This window comes from Stegastes partitus, unplaced genomic scaffold (genome assembly GCF_000690725.1).
Source record: "Stegastes partitus isolate 25-593 unplaced genomic scaffold, Stegastes_partitus-1.0.2 Scaffold9, whole genome shotgun sequence".
Taxonomy (NCBI): Eukaryota; Metazoa; Chordata; class Actinopteri; family Pomacentridae; genus Stegastes; species Stegastes partitus.
Genome location: NW_007577740.1, coordinates 907,392 through 927,508, shown reverse-complemented (window position 1 = coordinate 927,508; position 20,117 = coordinate 907,392). Strand labels below are relative to the sequence as shown.

The 20,117-nt window shown below is 40.2% G+C and overlaps 1 protein-coding gene across 10 annotated transcripts in view; it reads right to left on the bottom strand.

Annotated features, from left to right (window-relative positions):
* Nucleotides 1–20,117, bottom strand: part of lama2 (laminin, alpha 2) — a 225,864-nt gene that overhangs the window by 49,985 nt on the left and 155,762 nt on the right. For 6 of the 10 annotated variants that reach the window (XM_008284577.1, XM_008284594.1, XM_008284585.1 and 3 more), the window contains 7 exons: nucleotides 18,692–18,844; nucleotides 14,377–14,501; nucleotides 14,113–14,199; nucleotides 13,501–13,694; nucleotides 9,348–9,490; nucleotides 7,745–7,843; nucleotides 5,084–5,195 (listed from right to left, as the gene is read on the bottom strand). In XM_008284577.1, the coding sequence (XP_008282799.1) occupies nucleotides 5,084–5,195; nucleotides 7,745–7,843; nucleotides 9,348–9,490; nucleotides 13,501–13,694; nucleotides 14,113–14,199; nucleotides 14,377–14,501; nucleotides 18,692–18,844 (913 nt within the window). The remainder of the gene's footprint in view (nucleotides 1–5,083; nucleotides 5,196–7,744; nucleotides 7,844–9,347; nucleotides 9,491–13,500; nucleotides 13,695–14,112; nucleotides 14,200–14,376; nucleotides 14,502–18,691; nucleotides 18,845–20,117) is intronic. The other 4 variants (XM_008284603.1, XM_008284614.1, XM_008284630.1 and 1 more) reach the window with 1 other exon arrangement.

Here is a 20,117-nt window from a genome sequence, read left to right as displayed (position 1 = left end):
ACAGACACACGCTGAGAGTCAGACACACACAAACACACGCGGTCTGTTTCAACACCATTCAAAGCCAGTGATTTTGGCAGACTTCATGTTTGCCCTGCTTTTATCAAATTAAAAGCAGTGAAATCTCAAACCAATCAATGATGAAAGTACACTAAAACACTCCAAGGCTCACTTGAATAATACTCAAAACTGCTGGAACTTAATGAGGAGCATGTATGTGTATCTGTCTGTGCAAGAGGGGGAGAACGAGTGTGTGTGTGTGTGTGTGTATTTCCAACACATGCATGTGTAGCCAACAAGCTGTTTGTGTCTGAATTGATGATGCATTCCTTTCTCATTTGAAATGTAAACATGGTGTGATTAAAGCAAGTTGAAACTTAAATAATGTGTGTGTGTGTGTGTGTGTGTGTGTGTGCATGTGTGTTTGTAGGTATGTGGGTGGGTTCATGTGTGTGTGGTGGTGGCGGTGGCGGCAATGCAGCATCTCCTCTCATTTGAAATGTAAACATGATGTGATTAGAGCCAAGACAGAAGTAAAGCCATCATGCTAATGAACAGCTGTACTGCATGTGTATATGTGCGCGCATGCTGCGTTTGCATTTGTGTGTGTGTGTGTGTGTGTCTGTGAAGCTGTAAGTGTGTGTCACAGCCATATAATTACATAGTGGGATTTAAAAGCCAATTAAACACTTAAAACGTGGATGGAATCATATTATAGTATCTAGTAAACACGTGCACGCACATTGAGGAAAGAGTGTACAGTATTTTCTTGCCTCATTATGTGTGTCTGCGTGTGTGTGTGTGTGTGTGTGCACAGTTGCATAAAACACATAGGCATCAGTGTGTGTGTATCCGGTGTGTACATGTGTGTGTTTGTGATAGCCACTAATTAAGTCTCTAATTGCTACTCTCAATCATCTAGTGAGCCACGACACAGTCTCTCTCTTTTCCCCTTCTCTCAGAAACACACACACGCACACACAACCACAATCACACTGTGATTAGGCAGCGGGCCAGAGAGCTAGGAGCAACAACAAGACGAGGACAGTTTCATCACAGCCAGTCAGAATGTGTTGGTTTGGTAACTTTCATTTCATCCCAGAAGTCGTAAAAAATTCACAACAGTAATCAAAATAACTAATTATTTGAACTGCGCAGTTTCACATGGAGAACATTTGTTCTTTCGACATCAGTGTGGGGGAGGAGTCACTTAAAAATACACTATATCTGCTAAGTCCAACTAGAACTCAACTGGAGCTGTCCAGGGTTAAGTTAAAGCTGAGGTAGGCAGTATTTCTATTTATTTATTTTTAGAATCATTGGGCAAAAATTCCACACTAAGCTTACAGAATATAGTTTTCAGGCTGTAGAAAACGTAGCCTGTGACAGGGGAGTTCAGCCAATCACATCCGGGAGGTACACTTGGGAGGTAAGGGTTCAAATCCAAATGTGGGTGTCGCCACAAATGAAGCATGTAGTGGGAGGTGCTTAGATCACCAGAGCTGAAGGAGGAGAGCTATTTTCAAATTTGCTTTTTTTTGTTTGTTTGTTTTTTTCCTTTCTCAGATTTCTGCCGACTGCAGATTTTAAGGCCCCACACGGTAAAAATACATTTTATTGTGTATTGTATGTTGTATAAACTTGGAGGTGCAAAGTAAAGTCCTCAAGTCCTCGACCACCAATGAACAAAGACCGTATTTTAATACAGCCACATTCCCAATAAAACTGTTCTCATTTTCATTTTTTTCTGTTTCTGCAGTCAGACAACAGAACACGTGTGAAACAATAACTAAAATGTGGCCCATTGACAGGGGCAGATGTTAACTGTTTTTATTTTTTTGTTTTATAGTGATGTCAGCGTCTTATTTCCACCTTAAGCTCAACCACTGAGCCCACACGCATACAAACTTAAGAAACAGCTCAGAATAATGGAGCGTTGTAACATGTACAATTTCATGACACCTCAGCAGACTTCAGCTACAAAAGAAAGTTTCAAAAAAAGTGAGGAAGTGGATCTAGGGTAGGGACTGTTAGGTCAGCGACTGACTAAACCATCCATCCATCCATCCATCCATCCATCCATCCATTATCTGTACACCGCTTAATCCTCGCTAGGGTCGCGGGGGGGCTGGAGTCTATCCCAGCTGACTTAGGGTGAAGGCAGGGGACACCCTGGACAGGTCACCAGTCTATCTCCACACTTAGAGACAGACAACCAAGCACACTCACATTCACACCTACGGACAATTTAGAATCACCAATTAACCTCAACATGTTTTTGGACTGTGTGGGAGGAAGCCGGACAACCCGGGCAGAACATGCAAACTCCAAGCAGAAAGATCCCGGTGCCCCAACCAGAATGCGAACCAGCAACCTTCTTGCTGCCAAATTGCACAATTTTGCTTTTCATGTTTAGCATTTGTTTTTGTTTTACATTTTACTGAAAAAATATGAACTTCAGGGCTGATATGGAAGACAGAAAAGGTGAAATACGTACTAAACGGGGTGTGAGACAACAACTAAGAATGAGCTTGACCAACCCCAGCATTAACAGCCAAAGTGATCTGCAAAATGCCACTCCTGCCTGAAGATGGTCCATAGAGGTGTGGAAGAGAAGAGGTGCAAAACTCTTGTACTCTGATAAAATACGAATTCCCTCATGGGAGGACAGTGATGGCTTGGACTCACGAAGCTCTGAAACCACTTTTAGACTTCAGTGATAGTCTCTCCTGTGCAGCATTTGTGATTTTCCTTCTGAGATGACACAAGAGAAAAATACACATCACAAGCTGGTCGCTGATGAAGAGGCTGAGGGAGGAGGAGCTGCAGCAGCTGCACCAGACAAGAGGACACAACAACTACCTGCTGGTTATACATGCAGAGTGTGTGTGTGTGTGTGTGTGTGGTTGTGTGTGTGTGTGTGTGAGATGGAGAGGTCTCTGTCTGAAGTCATCACTACCAAAATGAACCATCTGGAAAGAAGCACAAAGTTTTGCATCTCCAAGAGTTTCACAGCAGCATTTAAACCTGGAACTGGCAAACTAAAAACACCAAAGTTTTAAAAAACTTCACCACACAAGTGTAAATGCCACGAAGATTTCAGCGCAAAAAGGCCTTATGAAATATTTACTACTTGTTGAAGGCTCTTTCACAGCTGCTATGGCCAATATTTTTGGATAACATGATTATGTGAATGTTACCAAGGTTGCTTCTAGTCAAAAGCCCAAAGAGAATGAGTAACAAACTACTTAGGTTGTTGCTTCCCGCCTGCAAATTCACTGATTTAATTTACTGCTGTATTCAGACTGCTCCACATGCATCACGCAAACATGAAAGCTTGGGAAAAAAAAAAAAAAAAAACTTTATCCATCTGAACTCCAAAACATGCCCTTGTGGAAAGGTGTGGTATCTTTAGAAACTGCCAAAAAGACACCATTCTTCAGAGCCAGAAACTTGTCAACTTTCTAAATGTCCTTGAACAAATCATTCGGTTGAAAAAATAATTAAATATTAGCTTAAATCATGATATATTATCCAAATCTTTTTTTTTTTTTTTTTACATGTCTCATTTAGAAATTTACCAAAAATAGTTTGCACCTTTAAAAAAAAATACATAAATTGCACTGCTTGGCACAACTGAGAAACAGATTCACTGAGCTGTGATCAACAGTCGCCTGAGAAAAATTCAAGGACTTTTCAGCTGAACTGTAGGCTGTGTTTACAGAGAGCACAGAAGAGAAACGTGTGGAAATAAATTACACCACCATGAACCGCCATGTTTTCTCTTATTGGTAACATCTGTGGGCACTTCAAAAAAATGCTGTACATTTTATATATATATATATAAAATAAATAGTCCAGCAAGTTGCACTTTTGTTTTATTTTGTTAATAATTTATAGCTTTATAGTTTTGTTATACTGAATAAAAGACGTTTCTGAGCTCTCTCTCCTGTTAGCCATGGTTGTGCTCTTCCATAGAGGTGCAGGTATTTATATTGTTGAGAAAAAGGTGCCCACAGTGAGCAAAAATGTGATGGGAGCAAAACATCCCCCAAAACTGCAGGGGGACCGGCAGGTTAAAATACCTGTGCAAAAACACAACAGAGAAACACAAAATGTTGACAACTAGCTGGCGAACACATTTGAACATTTAGCAGCGAACGCGCCAGATGCTTCGCCTAGAAGTTTATGAAAAACAAAACCTGAAGGGAAAAATAGTGGACTTGCATTCTCCAACAAAAGGCTACAGCATGGCTTTATGCATGTGTGCTACCATTTGAAGTTCCCTCTACCAACCAGACATGTGCCAGCACCATTGTGCTTGTGCTGATTCTCTGTTGCCACATAAAGCCGTCCTCCCAGGGAACTGGCACATTTACTTGCTAACTCGTGCAAAACAAAATAAAGCAAACGGAGTCATTGCACACTATTATCTTGGTGGGTGACTCTTTATCACCATGGTTAGTGACGCTGCAGCCTGCTGGATCTGTCTTTATTGTTCAGGCAACACTTTGCACCAGCAGCTGGCACAGTGCGCTGGCAGCTGGCCACTGGCCCATCAGCCATTGTGTTTGAGCTACATTTTCCATTACTGGTCTAACAAGTCGGTAGTAAGATGTTTTTGTTGTGTCACTGCGAAGACTCCCTTTCAATCTGAAATCTGAAAGAATTGAATAAACGTAGGCTGTAGCACAACAAAATCCCTTGTTGTGGTTCGTAACACCACAACCACTTTTGATCATCACTTATCACAGTTATTATTTTATATCCAATTTAACTTGGGTGTCTCTCTGAAGATGTTGTATTAAATGCCAATTTTAAATTCCCTGCCATCATAATTATTCATTTCATTAGCTTCTTGTTTCACCTTTTCATATTTTCATATTCTTCTATTACATTCTCCAGTAATGTAATAATGTAAATCTCCCACTGGGATCTCTTACATTTAATATAACACAATATAATTCAATGTGGTCTAATGACAGATGAAACCACTGAGACAATAGACAGATAAATCCAGAAATATCAGTTGGCAGGATATGGAGGCAGCTAACGGAGGAGAGGTGGTGTTTATTTGGGCTACCTTTAGCTCCCAGCAGTGTATCCCTGATGAACTGCTCCAGGTCCTCAGCTCGTTTATGAATCCTGTCAGCATCATCCTCAACCTGTTCTCCATCAGCAGACACCTTCGTGGCCTATACGCACGAGCACATACATTATGGAACAATAAACAAACAATAAGCAAGTGTTAAATAAGTGAACATATTGACTTCTGTCTAAGGAGGGAAAAGGAAACAATGAAGGATGAGGCCTTAGATGTGAGGGAAAAAAAATGACAGATGATGATGGCAATGCATACACAACACATAAACACTATCAATATTACTGTGTGCAAACAAACACAAAGATGGATGAATTACCGACATGAAGAGAAAACACAACCTTACACATTTATACACACACCAAGGACCAGGAATACAAGAGATGGATGAATTCTTGACAGACACGAAAACACATCCTACCACACTCAATTTAACTCACACACACACACACACACACACAGAGAAAGAGAGTGTAGGTAATTACTGTGATTTGACAAGACCCTGCTATATTATTTTAGCTGCTGTGTGAGTGTGTGTGTGTGATGGGGTGTGGGGGATAGTATTGCTGTCAACAAATGTCAAGGCCTCACTACCTAAAAGGGTGTAGCTTGACATCATGAATGTGAGTGTTATTTGCCTCCACTTGGCATCTGTAGAGCCCCCTCCACTTAGAATGTGCTTTTCTATTTTCGTTAACTCCTCTTACACACACCTGTGACTCTATGGATTTTAAAGTAAAAAAAACAACATTGAGTGTACAAAAAGACAAAGAGTGCACAGAATCTTGCCTTCTGTATAAAACACAGAGATGATCTAAACTTGTTTGATGCAAAATTAATGAAATTCTTCTTTTTAAATATTTTTAAGCACAAATGGACTCCAACACAGGCCCATAAGGTGCAAAGCGTTGAGTCTGTTCCTATTGGGCATGACTGGGACATGGCAGAATCATGTGCATTTCACAGGTGTGAGCAGTAACTCTTGTGCAACAAGATTCTGTGTGATCAACATTGGCACCTGTGTTACACTCGTTTATGTGACCAATAACAACTTTGCATTTGGGATTTCACCATGAACCTGCAGAAGCATCGCCACGCTGAAGATGCAAGGATCTCTGGTTACAGTGACGACCCCACCTCCATGTTGGGGATTTGGCATCAACCCATATGGATTTTTTTAGGGCTGACGCTGATACTTATTATTGGTAATCAGAAAAGGCCAATGACTGATATTTGGAGCCGATATACATTAAATGTAATGCTTTAACAGTATGTATCTGTCATTTATAACTAGGTTTCTTCATGAGTAAGGGTGACTATTACTTAAATTAGGATACTCTTCTCTGTTTATGTGGGATCAACTAAGATTGATCAGTTTGTCTCCTGCAGTTACGTCTAGTTACTTAATATTTAACTTTTTTTTACTCACTAAGGTCCGTACCTTAAAGCAATATTAATTATATGCTTCCATACTGTGTTTCAGGGTAATCTGTGGATCCCTTCTACCTTAGCAGCTATCCATTAGCATAGCCTTAGCCACGGGGAAAGTATCTAATTTCCTGGTTTGTGGCAACTATTTGTGTTTCTTGCTCAGTTTCGCATTCTGTCCTTCAGAGACGTTTCTGGAACGACAGAATGACTAGAAACAGAGAGAGGAGGTTGCATCAGACCTGAAGTAGTGCATTTAATTTATCAATAGTTGGTCAATAATTTATCAATACCGATAATCAGAAAATTGCCAAATATCAGCCACGGCAATCGGCCAGGCCTATCCCCAGTGAGGATCATCCCTGGTTACAAGTTTAGGGAGAAGAGAGAACAAACAGCAGTTTTCAAAATGGAAGAGCCCACAATTCTCAAGGCCGAAGGCGCATCAGGAGCGGATCAAGACAATGGTTGTCCTCCACGGTCAGACTGTCAAATTTGAGTTCTACTTTAAAATCTGGAGGTCATTAGACACAAACGAACCAACACAATTATCACTCCCAACCCGCCCTGTTAGAGAGATTTGGCTAACTGTGACTTTTTACTTTTCCATAAAATGACAGTCAAGTTGACAGGTGCTGTTTTGAGACAGTTGAGAAGATCTAGTGTGTGTCGTAGATAGTGCTGGACCAACTTCCGCACAGGACTTCCAGGATTTCAAATGAGGCATGAGTGCTGGGAGCTTTGCATTCCTACACAAAGTGACTACTTCAAATTAAATATTATTTTTTTTACACAATACCACCTTTAACGCTGTGTTAGCTACCAGGGAAAGCCCTTCAGAGCTCCAGAGGTGTAAAAGCACTGCACAATAATACGTTTGTGACTTTTTCTATTGGAAATTTGCATTATTACAGAACAATATCAACTGACATGATAAGGACTTTGGACAAATAACATTGTACAAACAAAGGGAACGTGGATATAAACAATGTAGGTAGTAGATTTTGAATATTATATTATTTGTCATGTCTTAACGTTTTCATTCTAGACACCAAACAGGCCCGATAAAAGTCGACCTGTGTTTTTGCTGCGTGAAACTGTTGATTTGAACGGTGCAGACAGAGAAAGACAGCGGAAGAGAGATTAAGAGAGAAAGGAAGGCAGACAATGACAAAGACTAAAGAAAGGTTGAAAGAACAACAAAAGGGCTTTTACCCTGCTGTGTAGTTGGTCCATCTCGACAACCAGTGATCCTAGGTTGGAATCAGCCAGTTGCAGTAATCTCTCCGGAGCTTTTTGAGGCGACAGCATGTGCTGCAATAGAGAAACAGAGAGATGAAGGAATTACAGCAAGAAATGTCTGACACATTTTGGCCCAGGGCTAGGCTTTTGAACTGCCTGGCTCTATGCTGTAGAGCTGAAAAGAAGAGGATGAGCAAGCGAGGGCAAGAGGCAAGGCAGACAGACAGAAAGCATTAACTAGCATAACATATGTGTTAAAATGCAATTTGTGCCACAGTTAAGAATGTAGTAACAATTTATATGTGATAAATATATGAACTCCAATTAGTTCTTACTTCTTGTCCAGTTTATTGAGACAATGGTGAGACTTTTGAGACACTAAGAAGTCATGCTCACTAAGAAACATCAATGACCACTATTAGGCAGGTTAAGTGAATGAAGACTGTGTTGTCTCGTCAGACAACCACACATTTCAGTAACACAGGATGGATGACGCAGGGGTTTTAAGGTTTTTTTTACATTTGTAAAATGTATTTTTGCACTATGGTGGCTGTGGTTCAGGTGCAAGAGTGACAGGTCATTTACCATTACAGCATTTACGAGGGCAAACATCACACGGGTGAGATTTATGATTTCTCTGAAGTGTTTTCAAACAGCTTTAGTCATCCAGCACAATGTCATGTATGTGACTAAGTGCGTATTTCAGTGACAGCCACAGTTAGCTCCTGGAAATGAAAAAGCTGCTTTTGTCTAGTTCGGTCTACCATTAATAACCAATTGTTTCAAAAGTAACTCAGAATTTTGAATTAAACTTTTTTCACTCGATTGCATATGTGGATGTGAGATCAAGCAACATATGCAAGAGTAAATAAGGTTGCAGGTTTAGTAAAATCTAGAGAAACAATTTAAGACAAAGTAATCTTAAAGTTCCCATGACATCAAACTTGGTGTTAAAGTGTTTTGATATATGTCTTACACTATATGTCACCCATGCAAAGTGACTGACCCTACAATGGTAGACATATAAAATTCATTCATTACTTAAAAAATGATTTTTTTAAAAAATGCTCAAGCACTTGAGGAAGTATACTTTTTTATATACTTTTTGTTGCACCCAATAAACAACTACTTTGAATTTTTTGTTTGAATTCAACCCAAAACACCAAAGCCAAACAATGATGGACCATCAAGCTCTCTGTTCTTGAGGTGAAAATGATCAGTGGAGTCTGGTAGCTTTGAAGACTGACCACAATTTACTGTAGGCAACAGTAACTATTTATACAGTATGTATAGTGTGTCACAAAAGTGTGTACACTGACTACTTAAAATTGTAGCAACGTGTCATTTCTTCAGTGTTGTCCCATGAAAACATATAATAAAATGCTTGCAGAAATGTGAGGGGTTACATACAACCCCACTTTAAAGAATATGCGCAAACAAAAACACTCTGTTAGCCGTTTCAGGGGAACTTTAAGTTAACTGAAAGTAACCACACCAGCTACATTGCGGGCACGAGTTAACAATTGAAAACATCTTTTCCAACATCACTGATGAAGGTTTTTTTTTTTTTTTTTACCTTGAGTTCCTCCGTCATGTTCTCAAAGCGGTACAACACCTTATAAGGTGGTGGGAGGGGCGTGGTCAGAGTGACATCAGTGATGATCCGATACAGGCGATCCATATCACTGATCAACAAACCCGAGCACTCATCATCACAGGCTAGAGAAAGAGATAAAACACACAGATATCAGGCAGTGTGGAATGAGGCCAGTCAAATCTGGTTTACACATAGACTGTATTCGACGGTACATCAAAAAGTTCTCCGTCTCACTAGAAAATTTCATAGGCGAAAGATTTTTCTTTCATTATTTTTCAACATCGTCTTCTTTGACTTTAACACACTTGGTCCACCAATGTCCAATCTTGGCTGTCCCTTCCAAAAGAAGGTCACATCTTGAGCCTCCAAATACTTCTCAACAGCTTAAATGACTTCACCATTACTCTGAAAATGGCTAACAAGTGGGATTTCAATTTGGAAGAGAGAAGTCAGACAATGCCGAGTTGGTTGTGTGTGGGGAAACAGTTCAAAGACACGTTTGGCTGCGTCTGCCACCTGTGCTGTCCATTGTCCTGAAGCAACAGCAGCCAGCTCAAAGCTTTCCTTTGATTGCATTAAACATTTGAATTTTTGTAGCTAGTAATATAAGGCTTTATAGAAAACAGTTACGCTCACAAAATGGGAGTTCCGCCTCTTGTTTCCAGGAGAGGGTGAGAACTTTTCAAAATACCCCAGTATAAAAAATGGAAGTAGCCTACAGGTCTGAAAAGTGAGGCCAATGTCGAAGTGTCTGAAACCTGCAGTCTGTCTAGCAGCCAGTAGGGGGCGACTCCTCTGGTTGCAAAAGGAGGTCAAATAGCATAGAAGACTATTAGAAAATGACTGTACTTCTCACAACTGTTACCTCAATAAACATTGTCCTAATGAGGTTATGGTCTCAATTGCTAGCTTTACGACTTTGAAATACAGCATGTTTTTTTTTTCTAATTATGGACCCATTTAGAGTAAAAAAAATAATAAAGCAGGCCTTGTTTTAGAGCCTTGTTTTACCTTGTGATCACTACCCCATCTGCATGTGTGTTGTCCCTGAATTCTCAGTTGGGCAAAGTCCAAACTCAAGGCTTCAAACTGTTAGTCCCAATACCACCGGGTGACATTACTGTCAGTACGTCCATCTTTTATATACAGTCTATGGATTTACAGACAGTCAACAAGGTTTTGTGCTGGTGTCTTTGTGACTTTTTTTCATGTGCATACGTGAACAATTTGAGACATCTTGAGAAAAAAGTCATGTAAGTGTATTTATAACACTGAATGTGTGTTTGTGTGCTTTATGTGTGAGGTCATAAACATCAGTATGTGACCATGGTGACTGTTTGTGTTTTTGTGTTTAAGTAGTGCTGGCATCAGAGAGACAGGCCCGCCGATGCATGAAATTCAGCACAGAGAGGCAAAAGCACCTATTATGAGCACACACTGCAGGCTAAAAACACACACACTGGCATGCACACACACCAGGGAATTCACTAAGACACACGTTTACGCATTTTTGTGTGTGTGTGTGTGTGTGTGTGTGTGTGTTTTGAACTTCTTTTCCCTTCTGTAGCCAGAGGCTGATTTATTGCACAAATTAAAATTTCTGACAAGGGAAATCAAAGATAAATTAAATAAAATAAAAGCTGTTTCTACTCTATCAATCTCTGACAAAACCAGAACACACAAATAAACCAAAGCATTCATGCAGTGCCATGCATAGACACAAACACATATACGCTCACAGTAAGTGTATTGCATGTGAGAATAAATAGCTGCTTGTCAAATCCACAGCATTCACCGGTGGAAGATTGCATTCACTAACTTCCACATTGTGTGAAAATATCTTGTACTACACTGGAACGAGCTGTGATGTTTTACCAAAAGCCTCACTTGGATCACTGTCTGCACCTGTCTCTTGCAATAGTTGGCAAGACAAACCACAGTGTCTCCACATCTGAGCAGTTTGCACAAATTGGTGTATGTTTGGCGAGCTTGAAGTTGCTTGGAGAAGAATCTTTGCTGAGATAATGTGGCTGCATACTAGGCGTACATTTAGTCTCATGTAGGCAGAGCTATCTCCACAGCATTGTGTCAGCACTGGAGAATGGTCTGCTGCACCTCAGTATGACTTGTTTATAGGGGGAAACAAATTGATTGTTTATATTTCTTCATGCTATCACAATCTTGTTGGGTGGCACTAATTCTAGGATGCAGCATAACCCTTCACTATTGCTTAACCAGTGGATCAACATGCAATAACATCCCTGCTAGACGACAAATGATGTGAATATACAACATATTTATATGTATTTACAACCATTACGTGAAGGAATCAAGCAGACCTGCCGTACTGAACAATTTGAATTTTCATCTGAACCTACCCTTTCCGTGTAGGCTGCGGCTTAGAGGCTGTCTCTCACAGTGAAGGGGATTTTAAAAATGTTCCACACAGATAGCTGAAGGGGAGGAGACATAAACGGCCAGTGGTCGGCCTGAAGCCACAGTCTACATCTGGCCAGTCAGACTAGCTTAAATTCAACAAAGTAACTTTGTTCATATCTGCACAGGTAACATTTTGATCATTACAAACATTACTATAAAAAAAACAAATAAAAAAATGGAAATTGTGACCATAGAATTTCCAATGGTCTTTCTTTGGTAAAAGATCATATTTCGTAAAAAAATAAATAAATATATGTAAAAGCTAAAAGCCAAACAATCCAACAGTAGCCATCAAAACACCAGAGGATTTGCCGGAAGGGCTCAGGCTCAGTTTAGTGGTGAAATGCATTGGATCACCATCATTAAATCCGACGTTTAGTTGGATATAGGAAACACATTTCAATGACTCCTATCAGTCATTGGTTAAATAATATTTCGCCATACCATAGCTACGTGGTAAGGTCAGGCGGTAAATGGTAGTTCTATTGATCTGACTTTTGATGAAATTGGGCTTTATTTGAACTTTGTCTTCTGTGTTTAAAATGTTATTAAATTGAATTAACAAACTAGAAACCAACAATAAATCCTTATTAAACACAATTTGCTCATTGAATTTTCTTATGTAGATGTATTTAGCTGTACCTGAGGTCATGTTGCTTGCTGTGCATTTCCCCTTGACGTTAACAGTTTATTGTTAAGCATTAGGTCACATGTGGATGTGGGTGTGAACATTTAAAAATGCAACCCATGACATCATTATAATTTAGACGCATTTCTATGCTAATTATGTTTTCCTGCGTTTGTAAAGGCTGCCTGCATTTCCATTACTCAAGACTGTCAAGTCCCAAAGTGCTTGGTTATGTCTAATAGAATCGGAAAAAGGCCAGAGCACAGGCAAAACGCAAAGTGCAATCACTTTTCAACAAGTGCACAGCAGTCTGATCGCTCCCCTCTGTGTAAACCATCAGGACTTGCGATTACAGTCTGGACGCAGAGGCGAGTGGTGTGGTGTCAGGGTGCAGTGCAGCGCACTGCCAATTTCTGAACACACGCTTTGTGTCTGAACACATAAAGACCTAAGCAAGCAATTTCCTCACTGACCTGAGAGCAATTTCACATCAGCCTCTGTCTTACAACCTTTTCTTCTACGTTCTCACTTGCGCACATACACTTACCTCTAGACATGCTAATGGCACCAAATTGGCCCTGCCATTATGGTCATATTAAGTTTAAATTAGCTCCAAATGACATTGAAATTATTTTCTAAATGACTTGAATCTGACTTCTGCCACGATCTCCTGTCTCCCATGGCAACGAGAGAAAAGGGCTCTGACTGCTCATTTGCATTTCATCACCAAAATAAGGTAAAAATCACAACATCAGGTGACAGTGCAGGGTGGGGAGCCACCAGAGAGAATAGAGTAGAAGAACATAGAAGAAACAGACAGAGAGGACGTCTGAAGGGTTCATGAAGTTAATTTTAAATATTTTCGGTAAGGGTCTCATAATTCCACCCACATATCAGGTAAAACTTAAACTTTCCTATTTTCTTATGATTTCCTTTGTAATTGTAGGCTCTGTACCTTATTTTTCACCCATGATGAAAATAAATCAAACACTGAAACAAAAAGAGAAAGGAAAACAAAAGGAGCAAAAAACACAACAATAAACAAAAGCCTTGTGTTAGTCTTACAGATGATCCCAGATGCTCCACACACATGCCTGTCCATGCACTGGTCACACAGCATCCCTGATGTCCCAACCCTGCAGCGGCACTGGCCCGTGACAGGGTCACATGGTCCGGGCAGCGCTCCCCACAAGGAACACTTACATTCCTCACAGCGGCCGCCTGGCATCCTTGGGTTACCATGGTAACCAGTGGCACACCTACAGAGGGGGTGATGTTAAGAGAGAGATAAATAGTATCGCCACTGCACAAATGTAACATTTTACTACATCATAGCCTCTCGAATGGTGCTGAAGTCTCAGATCACATCAAAATGGTTTCATGCAAACCTTGAGTGTATGGTGTCATTAAATCCAAATCAACACTTTGTAGAATATTATAAAATCACTTGTAATGGGAAGGTTTGTGTTAAATTTGAAACAAATATAAAACAGAATTATCTTCACTCGCAGTTTCAAACTTTTGGACCCCATTGTAAAGTAATGTCATTGAAAGTAATCTGTCCAAAACTCATGTACATCAGATTAATTGTGTGGCTTCTATTATATTTCATGACTTCCAAGAGAATCCTGTTGTTGAAAATGATGGGGAGATTGTGGTTTTCTGTCTGTGTCTGACCTCTCACAGTATTTGCCCTCATATCCCTCTGGGCAAGCGGTGCAACGGTAGTCATCAAAACCCTCTGATACACAGGTGGGGCTGAAACTAGACACAGAAAGAAAGTTTCCACAGAAGTTACTTAAAAATACGGTCGACACGAGAAAAAATGCTGAGAAAAAAAAAAAAGAAATGTAAAAATCTAAAGAGAATGACATACACACATGACAAATTATCAATGCATTAGGCTACCACCAAAAAATACAGCGCAAAAAGAAAACGTACTTATTCTCGGGGTTGGTCAGGGGGCAGGCGCAGGGTTTACAGTCATCAACAGAACCTCGGACCACACCGTAGAATCCCGGAGCGCAGCGTTCACACTGATCACCCTCGGTGTTGTCTTGACAGTTCTACAGACACACATGAAATTAATGATACATTTGTGCAGACACTCTGTTGACTTCCAATCATTGTGTAACTCCTCCATGACTCCAAACCAATGTGTGGGTGCTGAAACTTCCATCATCCTCCACCTAGCATGACTTCTTGGTGTGTGTGGATAGTTTTAAATGGAGAATATCACTGTGAGCATAATGAAGGCAGCTGTAACGCAATGACAGGAAAGAAAGAAAGAAAAAACTTTCATCCTGCCTGTTCAGAAGGCATTTCATCTTTCAAAAGAGCAAACTAATTTTCAAATTAAATTAAAAGAAGTAAGCTACACTGTTATCTGGATGTTGTATTTGGAAACTGCCACTGGCACACATTAAAAAATGAGACATTAGATCTGCTTGAGCACAAAAAAAATAAAAAAAACAATTGGAATGGTTTGAAGGCATCTGTTGAATAAAAGGAATCTATTCCAGCGCATGGGCGCTCAGATTCTCGCATATTTTGGAGGCTCTTATGAAAGATGGAGATATTTGTATACCTCTTAAGTTGTGTACAGTCTCCTGTGTCTGTGTAATTGTTCCAAGTTGACAAGGAGTGATTGAAAAGATGACAGACAGGCTCACCCATTATCACCTCTTTGATTACTGACAAAGCGGCATTGAAGAGGCTTTTTTTTTTTTTTGTTGTAGGGTAAGATAATTATCCTGGCACCACTGCACCAACACCAGATGAGATGGAGAAATAATAGTGGCATACTGTTATTATTACCCGCTGTCATTTTACGTCACCATTTTCGATATCAGTAACATTTTGGAACACCGGTGTGCTTGTCTTTGGAGTGGAAATGTAGAGACTCTTAGGGAAATATCTGACAACATGACAGACAAGTCACTTCGGTTTGAATCTATTCAAAGTCAAAAGTTTTCTGTCTGTTTTTGATTTTCTTTTGTTCTACAGAGACCAAAGATAAAACAGTGACTTTTATTTTCCAGGAAAAAGTTGATTGAGCATACAGATTCACACATCCAGACGATCACTGGGAAGTGCCCAGTGTGATCGCAGCTGCTTCTGCAGAGCTGAGCATCTCTGCTGTAGCAGCGGGAAAATCATTATTCATTTCTTTTCACCACCCACAGTTTCTGAGCCATTCAAGGCCTTCACACTGGTAAACTTTTATCTAGCCTGGACTATTTTTGATAAGAAATGTAGTTGTCCACACACACAGCAATGAATGGTTTTTGGGCTCAGTCCCACTCCTGCATGATGAGGTGCTGTGAGAGCGTGCACAACGGCAGCCAGCTAGCTGTTAGCTGACAGGTGCGATCTCACATGTTACAGAGTTTAATAAGCTTCTTTCCTCAAGAGCAGGCCATCTGAAATACTTATTTTACTTCCAGGATTTCACTCACCTGTTTTTACAAGTATAGCAACAATGACACACATCAGCATAAATATACCCAAAACATTATTATTATGTTTTTTATTCACAGATGTTTATTTTCTGCCTATTTTTGGTTAGGCCTATTATACAGCCCAACACACACACACACACATACACACACACACAAGGACACAGTGAATCAAAGATACACACACAATTCAGACGTAGAGAACTATATTCCATACTGTACACAAACACACAGCGCCCTGCTCCTCATACCCCCAGGGTCCTGTGTCTTGTGTGTTCGACTTGTTTGTTGAAAATGGGAACTTCAATCAGTACTACAGGAAGTTGCCTCTTAACGAGGCAAGTCATTTCCATTAACTTCCTGTGTTCCTCGTTACTGCTAATTACCACAGAAACAAACTCGTATAGCATTTTCAATTTAGCCCGCTCGCTTAGAAAATGCTAATGACGCTGTTATGGAAGGCAAGATAGAATTGGGGAAGGAAAAATGGCTGGGAGGCAGGCAGAGATGGAAATGAAACAGAAGAGAAGAACAGGGAGGGGATGAGTGAAAAGAGAGCAACAAACTAGTAACACTGCAGAAATTAAATAGAGGTGAGAAAGACAATGAGATGGGCTGTAAACGAGGATTGAGAAAAAGACAAACAACAGAACTGAAAGTAAAAGACTTGTGTGGAGATAAAAAACAAAACAAAACAAAGGATGAGTAAATACATAATTGAAGACAGGAGGGATGAGAATTTAGGACAGAAGAAGAGAAAGTTGTTGTAGCTTTCCACTGCAGGCATGAGGTGGTGTAAACGTGCCGCATAATCTGCCCTTTCCGTCTTTGTGTTTGGATTGAGATGTAGGATGCAACGACTTTGAATGCAACATTACCTCAGGGTGCACCAAAACAACGACAAATAGTCGTTACTGGACGTAACTCTGGTTCTATAAAGATGTAGGAAATGGAACAGTAGAGGTCTGTTATGGTAGCCTCCATGGTGCATGTTATGCTGCTGTTGGTGAAAGACGTTCGACGGTGGCAATTCCAGCATTTGGAACATGCACAACGGGTTGGGTCACCATAAAATGACCCACCAGCTCCTGTAGTGGAAAACCACGTTTGGAAGGAAGTGGATAGAGGAATAAGGAGAGGAGATGAGCTGCAATAGCAGGAAACAAGGGAGAAACTGTAAAAAAAAAAAAAGAATTAGAAAGCAGAGAACATTGAGAGACAAACAAACATTAGTATTGATATTGGAGTACAGCTGTGTAGTATGTGGGACGCACTTGGTCAGTTTAAGGCTGCTTTTGGTGAGTATTTGTCTCATATAACTGTGTTGGTGCTACGTTTGAATATTTCATACATGAGTTTATGGTGAATCAGAGTTTTGGGATTGTGGTTAAACTCAATATTTTGTACAACAAGATGGCACTACAAATGAAATGAGTCAGAGTGCAGAAAGTGTTGTGTAGTTGCTGATTCTTCCACTCCATTATCTGAAGTCACACGGTCATGGCTAACCACGCCACCTTGAGCAAGCGTTTGAGAAAAAAGTGGACCTGCCTCAGACAAACTAATATTGGGTTACAACCATTTTTTTTTTTCTTTTATTTATTTTAAAGGTCACAGTGCACATTAATGTACAAACCTAAATAAATATATTGTAAATGTGCAAGAGTTAGCAGACATACCGGTTTGCATCTGTTGTCCCTTGGTGGGTCATAGACTAAAAAACAACAACTCACAAATACAATAAAATCAATCAATAATGCAAAGTGCATGATTATAAGTGCTGGAGTTGAAGTACTAGAGTTTGAAGTGCTGAAGTTACGGTGCTTAAGTTAAAGTGTGTATTGCCATTCACCATTCAGTTATACAAAAATCACCAAAGACAGTACATGTATACGTACGTGTATATAAACATGTACCGTAGAGTATCAAATAAGTACTTACAAGAACAGAAAAGCAGGGTGGATGTGTGCAGCACACAGCACATATGTATATGTATGTGTATGCCACAGACAGTCCACCCAGCGGTGAGAACAAGTTTGGTTGTATATAAGCCAGTTTTTGAAATGAAGTAATCTTTTTTTTGTTCTGCATGTGCAACTGACACGTTTGTAGTGTCACTGGTAACATTGTTTGGCTACATGCAGACGTAGATACATGGTATCACACAGACCCTTGCGAAGTTTGTTGGATGTAGAAACTAAAGTCACACGTATCCTTGTGTGCATGAACTGGCCTTTACCTTTTTTAAATAGTTAGCATGGTCCACAAATGTTGTTCCTCTCACTCTCACTGCTCTGTACAACACTGAATTGTTTTGTTGAAAACAGACCACGAGGAACTTAAAAAAAACATAAAAACACTTTAAAACGTGTATTGGATTTGTATTGCAGATTTCACCTTTAAACACGTTTCATGTTTTTAATAGTTGCCATGTGTGGAAGGCTTTTTTTTTTTAAACTGTTGGGGTTAATTATGTATTAATTATTTTTATTTTGTATCTTAATAAAACATCTTTTGATTAGACTATCTCTCAGTTTTTTTAAAGCAGGGATATACTGTAGCTTTGGGTTGGATCCAGAGGAAAATCTGAATAAACTGGGGGGTCGTTAATTATTGCAGGGCTAATTACAGTACCTGACATTCCTTCCAACACACACATACACACACCTGTTTCACTCTCTCACCTCAGTCTTTTCTCCAGAAACTAGCCAGCATATGGCTCGGTGAGGGTCTCCAGTGGCAGAATGCCCACACACACACACACACACACACACACACACACACATAGACTCATTTACCTGGCATATGGATGTCTCAGGGTCACAAGTGGAGGAGTGCCCACTGCACTGACACTGAACACAGCTGCCCATGCCGGCAGCGGTGGGCACTCTGGATGCTGGAACAGATGTCAGGGAACCAGCGCGAAGACGGTAGAAACCCGCGGCACACTCCTGCATAGATAAGAGACAGAAAAAGAATACCTTGTAAGATCCAGTTGTGATTGAGCATGTGTTCCCACAGTAACGTCACACTGTGCCTTACACTGTATTGCACCCTTATACACACACACACACATGTAACACACACACACACACACACACACACATAAAATGATCCCTAATCGTTACTTCTCCAGGCAACTGTTGACCACTCTCTCTTTCACACACATAGACACAATTAAGAGTTATTCCCTTCAGTAACTTTTGAGCACAAACACACACCCTCACATAGCCGCCCAACGCTCACACACAAACCTGCACACACACACGCACACGCACACACACACACACACACACACACACACACACACAGAAGCAGACATGCAAGGTAACTCTCTCTTCCTCTCTCTCCTGTTCAGTAATAATTAATGGAGTCCATTTAAAGAGCCATCTGTTCCCTCTGCTAGCACTAAACGCCCGTTTAAAAATACTTTATTAACAACAACGGCAGCTACAAATAGAACGGCCATCTGTCAGCCAGGCCCTCTATGACCCGAACATTTCACGTTTAGCTACCGTTTGCTATTTGGCTTCTATTTGGCACTTTTTCAACCGTATCTGTAGCTTCTAAATCACATGTATAGGTAATTTTTTTCAGGTAATATCGATGGGCGCCGCTCTGCACACCAAGTAACAAGGCAACAAAGTGAAACAGAGGTTGAAAAATATAGTTAAAAGTTTGCTGGCAAGCCTTGTATTCCTTTGAGATTAACACAATAATACCTAAATGACTTTCAGGCACTGCCGTCCAGCGGAATTACCCAGAACTGTTGCGTCCGTGTATCATAAGCTGTCTCCACAAAATCCTCATTAAACTAAAGATTGAGTCACTGCTATAGGATTTCTGTGGCTTAAAAGAAGGAGCTGGACGCAGCTGAAAGTCAATTGCTTTGACAAAATCACAACTGAGAAGAGGAGATGCTCAGTGAGGCTTAATCCTGGCTAAGCAAAGCAGAAAAATAAAAAATAAAATTACTTAAAAAAAAAGAAAAAAAAAAAAAGGAAAGTCTGAAAGGCGTTGCAGAAGCTTAAAACTCTGAACTAAATGTAAATTGGAAACTTGTGAGATACTATTCAAAGCCGTGTCTGTGACCTCTACGTTTTTGTCATTCTCACTCAGTGTGAAGGCAGCAGTCAGTGTTCCAAGCTCTGGAAAAGAGGACTGTTCAGCTTATTCTGCAATTACTGTTTGTAACGTAACTTTTACAAATACACTTTCTTTTCA